This window comes from Hevea brasiliensis, chromosome 1, assembly GCF_030052815.1.
Source record: "Hevea brasiliensis isolate MT/VB/25A 57/8 chromosome 1, ASM3005281v1, whole genome shotgun sequence".
NCBI classification, from domain to species: domain Eukaryota; kingdom Viridiplantae; phylum Streptophyta; class Magnoliopsida; order Malpighiales; family Euphorbiaceae; genus Hevea; species Hevea brasiliensis.
This window is the reverse complement of record NC_079493.1, coordinates 114,094,104-114,109,955: the sequence shown is the minus strand read 5'-3', so window position 1 is coordinate 114,109,955 and position 15,852 is coordinate 114,094,104. Positions and strand designations below refer to the sequence as shown.

The window sequence follows — 15,852 nt, the reverse complement described above, 5'->3', positions numbered from 1 at the left end:
GGAAGGATATGCTGAAAGAACATACCTAACTTTTCTTTTAAAAAAAGGAGCATACCTAATCTCAGAAGTCAAAAGAACTTGAAAACGTTTCATCCTTATTTCACTCGTTTCTTTGCTTTTAATACAATACAGAATTCATAATTTAATTGCCATTAATCATTCATCTGCTACACCATCCATTGTTTTTCCTATCTCTTGCATATATGGGTAACGTTTTCTCTATCTCAATATCAATCTCGCCTGGGGACCTTGGTGGCTGGTGGCAATGGATTGCTGGGCGAGCTTGTAGGGTTGAGGGAAGAGGAAGACCAAGTGAACCAACAGTGGGCTTGGAAAATATGCTAGATAAGGTATGGAGCTGCCTCATTCAAGAACATGTGGGAATTATTGGCCTCTACGGCATGGGAGGAGTTGGCAAAACTACACTCTTGACCCAAATCAACAACAGGTTTATCAATACGTCTCATGATTTTGATGTTGTTATCTGGGTAACTGTGTCAAAAGATTTGAGACTTGAAAAGGTTCAAGATGAAATTGGGGAGAAGATAGGTTTTTTTGAGGAGAAATGGCATACAAAAAGAATTGATGAGAAAGCTGTAGACATCTACAACGTGTTGCGCAAAAAGAAGTTTGTGTTGTTGTTAGATGATGTATGGGAGCGAGTTAATCTGATAAGACTAGGAGTTCCTTTTCCAGATGGACAAAACAGCTCCAAGGTAGTATTCACAACTCGTTCGGAGACTGTATGCAGCCTAATGGATGCTCAAAAGAAGATTAAAGTGGAGACTCTGGAGTGGGAAGAAGCCTGGAAACTATTTCGAGACAAGGTTGGAGAAGACATCCTCGGTATTCATCCAGATATACCTCATCTTGCACAAGCTGTTGCCAGAGAGTGCGATGGTTTGCCAATTGCACTCATTACTATTGCTCGAGCCATGGCTTGCAAGAAGACACCCCAGGAATGGAGTCATGGTCTTGAAGTGCTGAGAAAATCTGCCTCAGAATTACAAGGTATGGGTGATGAGGTGTTTCCTCTTTTAAAGTTCAGTTATGATAGTTTGCCTAATGTGAGAATTCAATCTTGCTTCTTATATTGCACCTTGTTCCCAGAAGACTATAAAATTGATAAGGATGACTTGATAGATTATTGGAATTGTGATGTATTTTGGAATGATTTTGATCATAATGGAGGGAGTACTTCTCCCACCGAGGGATTCAACAGTATTAGCACTCGATTACTGAAAGATGAAATTCCATCTGCTCGTAATGAAGGGTACGAAATTATTGGTACTCTTGGACGTGCCTGTTTATTGGAAGATGAAGGCAAATACGTAAAGATTCATGATGTGATTCGTGACATGGCTTTATGGATTGCATGCGAATGTGCAGAGAAAAAAGAACATTTTTTGGTGCAAGCAGGTGCTCAGTTGATTAAAACGCCAAAGGCTGATGAATGGGTAGGGGCAAGCCGGATGTCATTGATGGCGAATTCCTTTGAAGATCTACCAGAAAGTCCTAGTTGTCCTCGTCTTTTGACTTTATTTCTTTGTCATAATCATGATTTGAGCATGATCAATGGTGACTTCTTCCAGTATATGGATGCATTAGCAGTTCTAGATCTGTCGGAGACTCGTATAGAAGAATTGCCTCTAGGAATTTCCAGATTGATTTCATTGCAATATCTTAATCTATCTAATACATGGTTAAGGCGATTATCATTTGAGCTAAAGGGGCTGAAAAAACTAAAATACTTGAACTTGGAGAGCAATGGTCACCTGAAAATGATTCCAGGGCAGGTGATATCTAATTTGTCATCACTGCAAGTTCTGAGAATGCTGAGATGTGGGAGTCATTTGTATGAAAAGGCGGGAGATAATATATTGTCTGATGGTAATTTGCAAATAGAGGAGCTCAGGTGTTTGGAAAATCTGAATGAATTAAGCTTCACAATCAACTATGCGTCCATTCTCCAGAGCTTTCTCAACGCCCACAGATTACAGAACTGCACTAAAGCTCTACTCCTAATGTGCTTTGATTCGCCAAACTCGATCAACATTTCATCTTTAGCGAATATGAGGCATCTGGGCGTCCTGGAAATCCTAGCCAATCCTAATTTGGAAGAGTTGCATGTTGATTTTGCTGTGCAAGGAACATCACAAATGCCCTCTATGATCTCAACTAGGAAATGCTTTGACAGCCTTCGGCAAGTACTTGTTTATAAATGCGACAGATTGCGGGAGTTGTCATGGCTTATTCTAGCCCCAAATCTGGAAAATTTGAGAGTCATATCTAACCACAATATGGAAGAAATATTCAGTACCAGAAAAATTATTGAACTGCTAATTAGGAGCAGAAATCCAACACCATTCACGAAACTTGAATTTCTTGAATTGCGTAAATTACCGAAATTGAAGAGTGTGTATTGGAATGCACTGCCCTTCCCATTCCTGAGAAAAATGAAAGTGTATAAATGCCCTATGCTCAAGAAGCTTCCATTAAATTCTGATAATACAAAGGGATGCAAAGTTGTCATTGAAGCAGAGGCACAATGGTGGGAACATCTTGAATGGGAGGATGATGCTACTAAAGCTGCCTTTCTACCCCATTTCACACATTACACAATTCGGTAGAGGTAAGAAATTTGACAAATCTACGTCGTATGCTTCATATTTCGGATGATGAGCATTTGAGAGTGCTAAGAAATTTGATAGTATGCTTCTTGTCAGCTGACGTGATTTTGTCCCTTTTTCTCCTCCTCGATATATTTTCCTTAATTGATGTCAAGATGTTGTAAAGGAATAAATGGCGTGACAGAAATGTATAATCTAGATTTTATTTCTTTGTCTTTTGATTTATCATGTTACCACAGCTTATTCCTATTTTAAAAATTTTTCTTTTTAGTTTTTTTTTTTAATTTAATTGGCTGAATGTGTATTTGAATTTTAGAAATAGTTATTTGACGTTATTGTTTCTAATATGTATTTGCCTATTTGGTATTTTCTACTTGCTCAGTTTATTGAACTTGTACTTTGAGAAGCAATCTGTCAAATACATGTTAAATAAATTTCCAGTCATGTAAAAAGGTAATCTTTGCCAAATTGTTAATTGTCAGAAACCTCAACTGGCTCAGTTATACCATGAAAATATTTCGACACATTTACCGGGAAGCAAACAAGTGTGCAAATTGGCTTGCCCAGTAGGCTTGTTCTCTGGATCAGGGTGTGTTTAATCTCCCTCAACCTCCCACTGATTTGAAGCAGTGGCCTGTGCATGATCAATTGAGAGTGGCCTACTCTTCGGTTGTGGTTATTGTTGCTTAGAGCTTTCTCTTTCTATATCTATATACACAACCAGTCAAAACTCCTAACAAGATGAGATTACTCTTCTAAGGAAAACCTTTAGTGTACAAAAAAATGTTTACAAAAAATATACAAAGAACGTGAAATGCCTACTTTACCCTTATACCATTTTGGCTATAAATTAGTTTTGCTTTCCCTCTAAAATACAACAAATTATAACATTCCTTTTCTTTGACCAATCAACTCTCACCAATCTCTCAATCAATCATAGCCTTCTTTTTCTTTGACCAATCATATTCTACCAAATCTTCAATCAATCAGTAGTACCTATCAATCTTTCAACCAATCATAGTTAATAAAAAATTACACCAATCAAGTCTAACCACACCAAAAATTCAATCAATTACACTTGATTTCATATTGTGTTATTAGAACTGGACCAAACTGGACCAACTATTGATTTGATTTAAGCTAGAATCAGGCCAATGATTCGTTCAGTTTGATCGGCGATTCAAGCTTCAAACCCTTTATTTAGCAAACTGGAGTTGACTTATCCGAACCAGTCAGGTAATTGGTGAACTAATTATATTATAAATTAATTAACTATAATCAATTAGATCATAATCAATTATATCAATTAATCAACTATAATTAATTATATCATAATTAATTAGATCAACTAATCAAGTAACAATTAACAATTAGATCAATTAATCAAATAACTATTAACAATTAGATCTTAAATCAAGTAACTATGATCAATTATATATTAATCAAGTACTATCAAGTAATTGATCAATTAATTAAAGTCATAATTAATCAAGTAGATTATAATCAAATTGATAATAAATTAAGTAACTATGATTAATTAGATCATGATCAAGTACAATCAGGTATTTTATCAATTAATCAAGTATATCATAATCAATTAGATCATAAATCAAGTAATTATGATCAATTATATCATAATCAAGTACTATCGAGTATTTTATCAATTAATCAAGTAGATTATAATCAATTAAGCCATAAATCAAGTAACTATGATCAATTAGATCATAATCAAGTATAATAGGATATTTTATCAATTAATCAAGTAGATCATAATCAATTAGGTTATAAATCAAGTAACTATGATTAATTAAATCATAATCAAGTACAATATGGTATTTTATAAATTAATCAAGTTGATCATAATCAATTAGATCATAATCAAGTAATGATGATCAATTACATCATAATCAAGTACAATAGGGTATTTTATAAATTAATCAAGTAGATCATAATTAATTAGATCAAAATCAAGTAAAATAGGGTATTTTATAGATTAATCAAGTAGATCATAAATCAAATAATTATAATTAATTACATCATAAACAACTACAATCAGGTATTTTATCAATTCATCAAGTAAATCATAATCAATTAGATAATAAATCAAGTAACTATAATTAATCACATCATAATCAAGTATAATATGGTATTTTATAAATTAATCAAGTACATCATAATAAATTAGATCATAAATCAAGTAACTATTATCAATTAGACTATAATCAAGTGCAATAGGGTATTTTATCAATTAATCAAGTAGATCATAAATCAAATAGATATAATCAATTACATCATAATCAAGTACAATTAGGTATTTTTTTCAATTAATCAAATGGATCATAATCAAGTAATTATGATCAATTATATCATAATTAAGTACTATAGTGTGTTTTATCAATTAATTAAGTATATCATAATCAATTAGATCATAAATCAAATAAATATGATCAATTACATTATAATTATTTTATTATTATGGAATGAAATTGATCATCCTTTTATGTAAGTCTACCCAGCAATATTGACTTTCAATATAGGCTGTAATAGATTTTCAAGGAAAGAAAAATCAATTAAATAAATTCGAGTGCTAGAAATGGGCTTGAATGAACTTGATAAAACACTAGCACTACAATTGGAAAATTAGAAGACCAGTTCCCATTACTTGTCATTCCCATTGCTGAAGCACTTATATAAATAATTTTGGCTAAGGTGATCTACTTTTTTATTTTAAAAAAAAACAAATAAATAAGATTTCCATACCCAACTCATCTTTTAAGTATAATTTGGTTAAGAATTAAAAAAACTATTATGTTTAGAAATATTTAAATAAAAAAATTTCTACGCTAGGAGAAATTGTTGGTCCAGGTCTTCAGTGGTGTGTTACGGCATGTGATTTTGCGCTTTCTTTGGATTCTTTTGTATATGGGGTTTGATGCATAGCTTTTTGCTTCTTGTCTTATAATTTGTTTATCACAATTTTTTTTAAATTGGTAGATACATATATGATTCGTTGATTAAATAAGGCATGAGACCCATTAAAAATGAAGATTTAATACAAATAGTCTTAACTAAATGCACCCAAGAGCATGCTCAAGATTAAACGCAGAAACCCAAGAGCATACTAGAGCCTTTTGCCAAAACGTTGTCAAATAAAAATGTAATTGTTCATTTTTGCATGGTCTGGGAAATATTTCCCAAACCAGGGGAATACCGATAATATGATTTCCGGCAAAGGTTACCAATAGTCAAGGGTCAATCTACTTCATATTGAGTGGGTCTCACTAAAATAAATTTTAAAATATTAAAATATTATTATATTTAATAAATTTAGACTTATTGTTTTAACAATTATTATACTTATTATATAATAATTAACATTTAAATTAATAATTATTATACTTATTATTTTGATAATTAACATGTTATATAAAAAAAACTAGTGTACCTATTAGTTTATTAAGTTGTGAAATTGGTGATGATATTACCCATTGCAACTATAAGTGTTAAAGAGCATTTTCTGCCATAAAGAATGTAAAAACTCAATTGCGTAATCAAGTAAGAGATGAGTTATTAAATGATTATTCGATTACGTATATTGAAAGATATTTTTTTATAGTGTTAATTATAAAGTGATCAAGCAATGCTTTTAGAAACTAAAAACTCTTCAAAGATAATTGTAATTTGAGATTGTGGCGAGAATTATGAAATTATTTTTTATATTTTCTTTTTCTTAGTAGATAATTTATTATTATAAATAATATATTTTTTAAATTAAATAAAATATTTTTTTAACCCTGCTAATTCAATTTGCTGGCTCCACCTTGCCAATAGTATGTGTAGTGGTATTATGCTTTTAAAAAGAACGGAGGTGGGAATCACATAGCTCCTTGCATACACGCCGATATTGTAGCAGTTGATATTCTAGTTTTTTTCAACTTTCAACAAGTGCAATGTTAGACCAAACCCAGTATCTTCATTAAGAGTAATAAACACTCACCCTCTTTTTTCTTAAGCATGCTTAATTTCTAGCACTTGCAAGTTGTCACAAATTATAACTTGTTATTATCTTTTCATATTTAAAATTGCTGAGCAACAAGAAAGATAAGGTTTTCATTACTAATGACAAGTCAGAAAAATTTTAGACCTATCGCACATGTAGTGCTACTAATCATATCCCTTGGGAGCCCTTTGATTAATGGTTAGCAAGATTGTTCTTTGATTTAATATAAACAATAGTGATGATAACATCAGAAATTAGTTGTCTAACATAATCATGTCTTAAAGCAATATGTCTAGACTTGCCATTATAAATCTTGCTAAATGTTCTAAACATAGTAGCTTCACTATCACAGTGCAAAGAGATTGATGACATCGGTTGTGGCCACAACTTTGTACCTAGCAATAAATTATTCAGTCATTCTGCTTATTTACTTATTATTGTTAAAGCATTAAACTCAGATTTCATTATGGAATGAGTAATACATATCTGTTTCTTATGAGCCCATGAGATAGCTCATCCAATAAAGTGAATATCCAATCGGATGTAGGCTTATTATCATTAACACTAGTATCCAACTGGCGTTACTATAACCCTTAAGCATTGAAGGAAACTTATTGTAAAACAAGGCAAAAGACTTTGCCCTTTTAAGATAACCAAGAACTTTTTCAACAGCTCTCTAATGATCAGTGATACGATTATGAGTATATCTTAACTGTTTACAAATAGCAAAAGTAATATCTGGCCTAGCACAATACATAACATACATCAAACTAACAATTGCACTAGCATAGTCTAATTGACTTACAGATCTTCCTGAATTTTCAACTAATTTGTTAGAAACATTAAATGGAGTATTAGCTTATTTAATACCCAAATAATTATACTTGGAAAGAATCTTATCAATATAATAAAATTGACTCAAAGCAAAACCTCCACTATGTTTTTTAATTTTGATACCTAAAATAGCATCCACTTCTCTCATATCTTTCTATAATCATTCCAAGTGAGTAATTTTGCATTCACAGCAGTCACTTGAAGTTGTTCAGACACTTTTATTGTCAAATCTTTGAGTCTAAATACTAAAATAGGCAATTCATCTACTTAATTCATAACAGGTTTATTTTCTAACATTTGAAACTAAAAAAAGAAAAAAATCATACTTAGAAATCTGTCTATACCTTGTTTTTCATAAGTATACTTACACTCTAAGGCTTGCCAAATTTCTTGCGAAATTTTGATAGACCAAAATAAATCATATAGTCTGTCAAAAAGAGAATTCAGAATAAATCCTATGTAGCAAACTTCACCTCCTTCACATATCTTGCGAGTTGCTATGATTGTTGCAGTCTCATTATTAGATGGTTTAGGAATTTTGGGAAAATTATCGCTCAGCAAATATGCAATACCCAATTCAGCAAGTCAAAATAATAATTTGTCCTTTCAGCGAGTGAAATTGTTTCTATCAAAATGCTCTAGTTTGAAGACATCAGGAATGACAATCTTGTTGAAAATAGAATAAAAAACATCAGTACCAAAAGCCTCCATTATTGAATAATTCCCTTAAGATTGTTAGAAAAATAATAATAACAATAACAATAGGCTTCGATCATGTAGTTGCTCTCTTTAAGGGAATTATGCCTCCCACCATGATGCTATCAGATATTTTGAGCAAATCCCTCTAGGATAATAAAACCAAAACAGAATTTTAGACAACGATTTTAGAATTATCTCAAGAACGAATTAAAAAATAACAATGTTGATTGTAAGTAGAAATGAAGAGAAGAGATAAAAGAGAAAGAATTCATAGATTTTTGTTCAAACTATTATTTATAAAGCATTTGCACCTCTTCAAACAAATACAACAGTTCACTTTGCATCTATTAGAATAATTAGATATGTTCACTTTGTAACTTTTAAAACAATTATATCTATTCACTTATACCTTTTAGAGCAGAAATAACTGTTGATAATAAACAGTTCGTTTTGATATCTTTTAATGTATAGACATAACTTTTTCAATACGGGACAACTTTTCTATCACTAACTATTTCTATCATGCAAGACATCACATGCCAAATTACATTGTTCTTTGATATTTTTAAAATTTAATCAATTTTTAATTAATTTTATATATTAATTATCCATTTTTAATACTACATTTAGCTTTGGATGCTGTGTTGGTGGATGTGTTACGGCTAAACAGAGTGATTTTGCTACTTGTGAATTCTCAATTATGATGCTAATCAATTTTAAAAATTTCATAAAAATTAATATATAAGTTACTTGAGGGAAACTCAAGAATTAATGATGTTCAAAATAATTTATAAAATTTAAAAAATATATTAAAAAATAAAATTTAAGCTTTGAAAGCTAGTTTCTCTCTCTATGAGCAAAATTATTTGTCTTCCACACATTTTAATTTTCTGCAAGATGAGAATTATGGGCTTCAAAGGAGGATGTGAAGCAAAAGGTTGACTTAGAGGAAGGACAACAAAAAAAGGCACTGCAACAAGTTCTATTGTGGCTTTCGGTGGCGGAAGCGATGATAACCGAAGCAGAGGAGCTCGAAAGTGATGGTCCACAACAAGTTCAGAAATTGCTAGCTGGAGATATTTCCAATTACATGTTCATGGGAAGGGTCCCCAAAAAATTAGAAGATGTGATTGCGTTAAAAGCCAAAGGAGATTTTAAGGAAGTGGTTGAGAGGACACTTCCAGAACCAGTGGAAGTAAGAAATGTTAATCCAACTGTGGGCACTGAAACTACCTTAGACAAGGCATGGAGCTTCATCACGGGAGATAAGGTGGGAATTTTTGGCATATACGGTATGGGGGGAGTCGATAAAACTACTCTCCTTACTCAAATCAACAATAGATTTGCCACTATATCTAATAATTTTGATGTTTTGATTTGGGTTGTGGTTTCTAAAGATTTGAAACTTGAGAAGATTCAAGCGCAAATTTGGAAAAAAATTGGCTTTTTTTATGAGAAATGGGAAAAGAAAAGCCTCCATGAGAAAGCGGATGACATATTCCATGTATTGAGCAGAAAGAAATTTGTATTATTGTTAGCTGACATATGGCAGCGAGTGACCTTGAAGAAATTGGGGTTCCTCGGCCTACAAGACAAAACAGATGCAAGATAGTATTCACAACATGCTCTTACAGAGTAGGCAGGCAAATAGAAGCTGAAAAGATGATAAAAGTGAGACCTTTGGATTGGGAAGAAGCTTGGGCATTGTTTCAGAAGAAGGTTGGGGATATTGATCTTGATATTTTCCCTCTGGCTCAAGATGTTGCTAAAGAGTGTAGAGGATTGCCAATCGCTCTCATTACCATTGGTAGAGCCACAACCAATAGAATTACAAGGGAAGAATGGAAGCATGCTCTTAAGGTACTAAGAAGTTTTACCTCCAGCTTACCAGTCATGGAGGATGAGGTATTTCAAGATATGGAGATTGAGGTATTTGTACAATTGAAATTTAGTTATGATAGTCTGAGTAGTGATAAAGTTAAATCTTATTTCTTATATTGTTCCTTATTTGCGGAAGACTTTGAAATTCCCAAACATGGATTGGTAGATTATTGGATTTGTGAGAATTTTAGTGATCACAATGAGTCATATTCTATAATCGATTCACTTATTGGGGCATGTTTATTGGAAGAGCAAGGCGAACATGTGAAAATGCATGATGTGATTCGTGACATGGCTCTGTGGATAGCATGTAAATGTGAAAAAGAAAAGCATGAGTTTTTTATGGAAGCGGGTGCCCAATTAACTCAAGTACCAGAGGTTGGAAAATGGGAACGACAAAACGTATGTCCCTGATCGCAAACTCTATAGATAGAATCCATGAAGTTCCTAGATGTCCCCATCTTTTAACTTTATTTCTCAGTTATAATCATAGTTTGAGGGAGATCAGTGATGGTTTCTTTCAGTTTGTGGATGCACTAAATGTTCTGGACCTATCACTCACTGGTATAAGGGAATTGCCAGTGGAAATATCAAAATTAAACTCATTGCAGTATCTTAATTTGTCAAGGACGTTGATAAGGCAATTGCCAGTTGAGTTGAAATTGTTGGTAAATCTGAAATATCTAAACTTGGAGAATAACATCGATCTAAATATGATTGCAAGGGGAGTCATATCTAGTTTATCATCATTGCAAGTTTTCGAAATGTACAACATTGGTTTTTGTGAGGTCCAAAAAAGGGAAGATAATATGCTAGTAGAGGAGTTACAATGTTTGGAACGCTTGAATGAACTGAGCAGCACAATAACATGTGTCTCAGGTCTCCAGTGTTATGTCAACTCTTACGAATTACTCAACTGTACTCGAACTCTAAGCCTTCAATTGTTTCCAGGTCCACAATCTCTCAACATTTGGTTGTTAACAAATATGAAGAATCTAGAAGTTTTAGTTATAGTTGGTGGAGGGAATTCAGAAGATTTGGATGTCGATGTTGTAATGGAAGAGATAGAAACACATGATGATGCAGGTGGAGGTCTAGGCAACTTAATGATCTCAAGGGAGACATGCTTTAATAGCCTTTGTTAGAAGAAAGAATACAAGTAATGAAGGAAATGATTATGTATTTGTCTGTGTCTGATTTACAGAGATATTACATCTATTTATACATGAGAATATGAGCTAATTTAGACAAGAATAATAATTGCTATAATTATGCTGCACAAATCTCCTATAATCATGCTAATTGCTGTAATTATGCTAACACCCCTCCCTCAAACTCAAGGTGGTAGCACAGGTGCCAACTTGAGTTTGCTTAAGAGATCCTAAAAGCGAGCTGGAGGATGCGTTTTGGTGAATATATCAGCGGTTTGGCTGACAGAGGAGACAGTAATTAAACATATGGTGCCATGAGCAACATGATGACGTACAAAATGACAATCGATTTCGATGTGTTTGGTATGCTCATGAAATACATCATTATGAGAAATCTGTATGGCACTTCTATTATCGCAATGAAGCATTATGGCAGAAGAATGAGTGACACCCAAATCAGTTAATAACCACCGTAACCAAAGTAATTCAGATGTAGCATCAGCAAGAGCACGATATTTAGATTCTATGCTAGAACATGCGACAACAGTTTGCTTTTTGCTACTCCATGAGATAAGAGAATTACCCAAGAAGAAACAATAACCAGTTGTAGAGCAACGATCTGTCAGATCACCAGCCCAATCAGCATTAGAGTAGCCAGATAATATTAGGGAGGAGGTAGCGAAAAAGTGCAAACCATGAAAAAGAGTGCATTTGATATAACGAAGGATTCGAAGTACTGCAGAGAAATGAGTTGAGCGAGGAGCAAACATAAACTGGCTGACCAGATGAACAGCATATGAAATATCAGGTCGAGTAACTATGAGATAAACAAGACTCCCGACAAGCTGTCGATATAAAGTAGGATCATCAAGAGGAGTGCCAAGTTTGCAATTGAGCTCCAATGGGTTTGATACTGTTTTGCTATCAGTGATGCCTGCTCGAGAAAGTAAGTCGGATGCATACTTGGCTTGAGATAGATAATAGCCATCAGAATTTTGAGAAACTTCAAGACCCAAAAAATAGCTAAAAGAACCCAGGTTTTTCATTTCAAAATGCTGATTGAGATAATGTTGTAACTCTGAAATACCAGATGAATCATCTCCTGTTATTATCATATCATCAACATAAAGCAACAGAAGAACAATACCACTGTCAGTTCGGCGAGTGAATAATGCATAATCATATGGACTAAAGAGAAAACCAAGTTGAGCAAGAGTGGAACTAAATTTGGCAAACTAGGCCCTGGGAGCTTGTTTTAATCCATATAAGACTCGCCGAAGTTTGCAAACCTTATGAGGAGAATGATAACTAGGAGGAGGATGCATATAAACCTCTTCTGTTAAATCACCATGAAGAAAAGCATTTTTTACATCCATCTGGAAAAGTTTCCATTTACGAACTGCAGCAATATCTAAGAGACTGCGAATAGATATTAATCGGGCCACTGGAGCAAAAGTTTCTTCATAGGCGATACCATACTCTTGAGTGTACCCTTTGGCTACTAAGCGAGCTTTGTAGCGTTTAATAGTTCCATCATAACGGGTCTTGATTTTGTAAATCCATTTGCAACCAATAGGGGTCTTGTTTGGTGAAAGATCAACTAAATCCCAAGTATGAGTTTTCTCTAAAGCCTGAAGTTTATCAGTCATAGTTTGCTGCCAAAGAGGGTCAATACTTGCCTCACGATAAGAACGAGGCTCATGAAGGGTTGCAATAGTAGAGTAACAATGAAAATCAGAAACATAATGAGGAGTTTCTCTTACACGGGTAGAACGACGAAGAGCAGTGCTAGGAGGAGATGCAGGCGTAGGTACTAGATCAACAACTGGTGCAGATTCAACAGGGGCAGGTGTAGTTGGGCTAATATTGAGCACTTCACAATCACCTAGATCAGGACTTGGAAACAGCTCTTTGGAGGAGTCAGTGAAAAATAGAGAGTCAGTATTGACAGAGTGATGAAATTTGGAAAGAGAAGAGAACATAGTATTGTCCCAAACGGTAACATGACGAGAGATGCGTAACTTATTAGAAACAGGATCCCAACAATGATACCCTTTGTGTTCAATGCCATAACCAGGAAAACAACATAGACGAGCACGGGGTTCTAATTTGGTATGTTCATGAGGTTATAAAAGAACAAAAGAAACACATCCAAAAGGTTTAAGGATGGAATAGTCAGGAGGTTGTCCAAACAACTTTTTAAAAGGAGATGAATTATGAAGAACCAAGGTAGGAAGACGGTTAATAATATAAACAGCATGAAGAGCTGCTTCTCCCCAAAATTTTTCTGGACATGAGGCAGAAAGAAGAAGAGTATGTACAGAATTAAGAATATGGCAATGCTTGCGTTCGGCTCACCCATTTTGTTGAGAGGTGTGAGAACAAGAACGTTGAACAATGGTGCCTTGTTGACTAAGAAACTGAAGTAAAGAAGAATCCCGATATTTCATGGCATTGTCTGTTCAGAGAATTTTAATGTCACAAGAGAACTGAGTTTTAATCATTTTTGCAAATGTGATGTAAATATGTGATAACTCAGATCGATGTTTCAAAAAATATATCCAAGTAAACCGAGAATAATCATCAATAAATATCATAAAATAACGAAAACCATTTATTGAAGAAATAGGAGAAGGACCCCAAATGTCAGAATGAATTAAACCAAAAGGAGTGTCTGAAGTAGTATTATTATGAGAAAAAGATAATACAGGTTGTTTTGCAAGCTGACAATTTAAACAATTAAATGACTCAAACTTAGTAGATCCTAATAATCTACGAGAAATTAAAGGTTGAATTTTACTGGCAGAAGAATGAACAAGAAGAAGATGCCATTGGTGAATGGAGGAATTAGGGATTGTAATTGCAAACACAAATCTCTGAGGAAGATGTAAAGATGCAAGCTCAAATAATCGAGCCACTCTGCGACTCTCCCCAAGAATCTGTCCCGTTTGTGGATCTTGTACCTGGACACCGTGGGGAGAAAAAATAACATTTAATCCTTTTTCACACAACTGACCAACAGAAATAAGATTGAGTGCCAAATCAGGGATATAATAAGTGTCAGGGAGATGAAGATTTGAGGTATACACATGACCAGTATGTGTGATGTTCATTTTAGTACCATTTGCAGTATGGATTGGTGGTAAGGAAGATACAGGTTTTGCGGAAGACAAGAATTTAAGATTAGTGGTCACATGATTACAACATGCAGAGTCAAAAAGCCAATAAGAATTACCCGGAGTGGCAAACATGGCAGCAGGAGAATTAGAAGAGATAACCTGTTTGAATAGTGCCTCAAGATCACTCATGGTGATGGCAATAGAACTCTCACTAGCAGCAATAGCAGTGACAGAGAAAGATCCAGGCTTTGAGACATTCTTGAATTTAGAATGACCTCCTTTGGGTCTTGGAGGGCGTGTGGGACAATGTTCAAGAATATGACCATAACCATGATAATATTTACATTCTACAGTAGGACAATATGCAAAAGCATGACCAATTTGATTACAATTCTTACAGAGTTGATTGCTAGATTTCTGATGTGAGGATCGAGTAGTTGCAAGAGTAGTTTCAAATTGAGGAGTTTTATCCAAACTAAGATGAGTATCTTTAAAAATAATCTCTTGAATAGCAGTATCCAATGATGGGAGTGGATTTCGATGTAGCAGGGACACTCGAACAGCCTCATATTCTGATCGAAGAGCCATTAGAACTTGAATGAGATAAAGATGATCTTCACTGATTTTGGCCTGAGATATTTGATTCCAAATGGGTTGGACGTGGGCAAGAAAATCATTCACAGATTGACCTGCTTCTTGTTTCAGATTATAAAGAGTAGTCCACAACTGATAATAGTGGGCAAGTCCAGTGGTCTGATATCGATTAGCAAAAAAAATCTCAGATTTCTTTTATAGAGTCATAATTAGCAAATTAGATGTGGATGGACGAGACAGAGGTATCGCGAAACCAGGTGATGATTTGATGATTTTTACTATCCCAATCCTCAAGACGGTCAGCAAATTTTGTATCAGTTTCATCGTTCTCTCTTGTCGGCATAGTGATATCTCCGGTAACAATATGCTAAAGCTTGCGACCTATCAAAAAATTTTTCATTCCTTGAACCCAAATATTATAGTTGGAACCAGCCAGAACTGTTGCAATAGGTTTTGAAATATTAGATTTCTCCATTGATAACAAGATGAGGAGAAAAAAAAATGGTATAATAACAGGAATGAAAGAATGAACCAGAACAGGTTGTAGAGAGAGAAGAGAGACCCCAGAAATTAGAAATAAAAGCTTTACGGCTCTGATACCATGTTAGAAGAAAGAATACAAGTAATGAAGGATCTGATTTACAGAGATATTACATCTATTTATACATGAGAATATGAGCTAATTTAGACAAGAATAATAATTGCTATAATTATGCTACACAAATCTCCTATAATCATGTTAATTACTGTAATTATGCTAACAGCCTTCATACATTGATGTTACGGAGAAAACTCAGATTGAAGGATCTGACATAGATTATTCTAGCTCCAAATTTGACGTATTTGTATGTGGGCGACAACAAGCATATAGAAGAGATAATAAGTGTTGAAAAGTTGGATGATGTTCAAGTTGGGGATGAAAATTTCAATCCGTTTTTTAAACT

At 33.9% G+C, this 15,852-nt stretch overlaps 1 protein-coding gene and 1 pseudogene across 1 annotated transcript; both read left to right on the top strand.

Moving 5' to 3' along the window:
• The first annotated feature begins 203 nt into the window (after window positions 1–203).
• On the top strand, window positions 204–2,859 carry LOC131180134 (probable disease resistance protein At5g63020). Its single transcript, XM_058147764.1, has one exon. It carries the CDS (start codon window positions 204–206, stop codon window positions 2,628–2,630), a length of 2,427 nt encoding a protein of 808 aa, XP_058003747.1. The 3' UTR covers window positions 2,631–2,859.
• Window positions 2,860–9,172: 6,313 nt separating this feature from the next.
• Window positions 9,173–11,189, top strand: LOC131183389 (probable disease resistance protein At5g63020; annotated as a pseudogene).
• The last annotated feature ends 4,663 nt before the right edge of the window (window positions 11,190–15,852 follow it).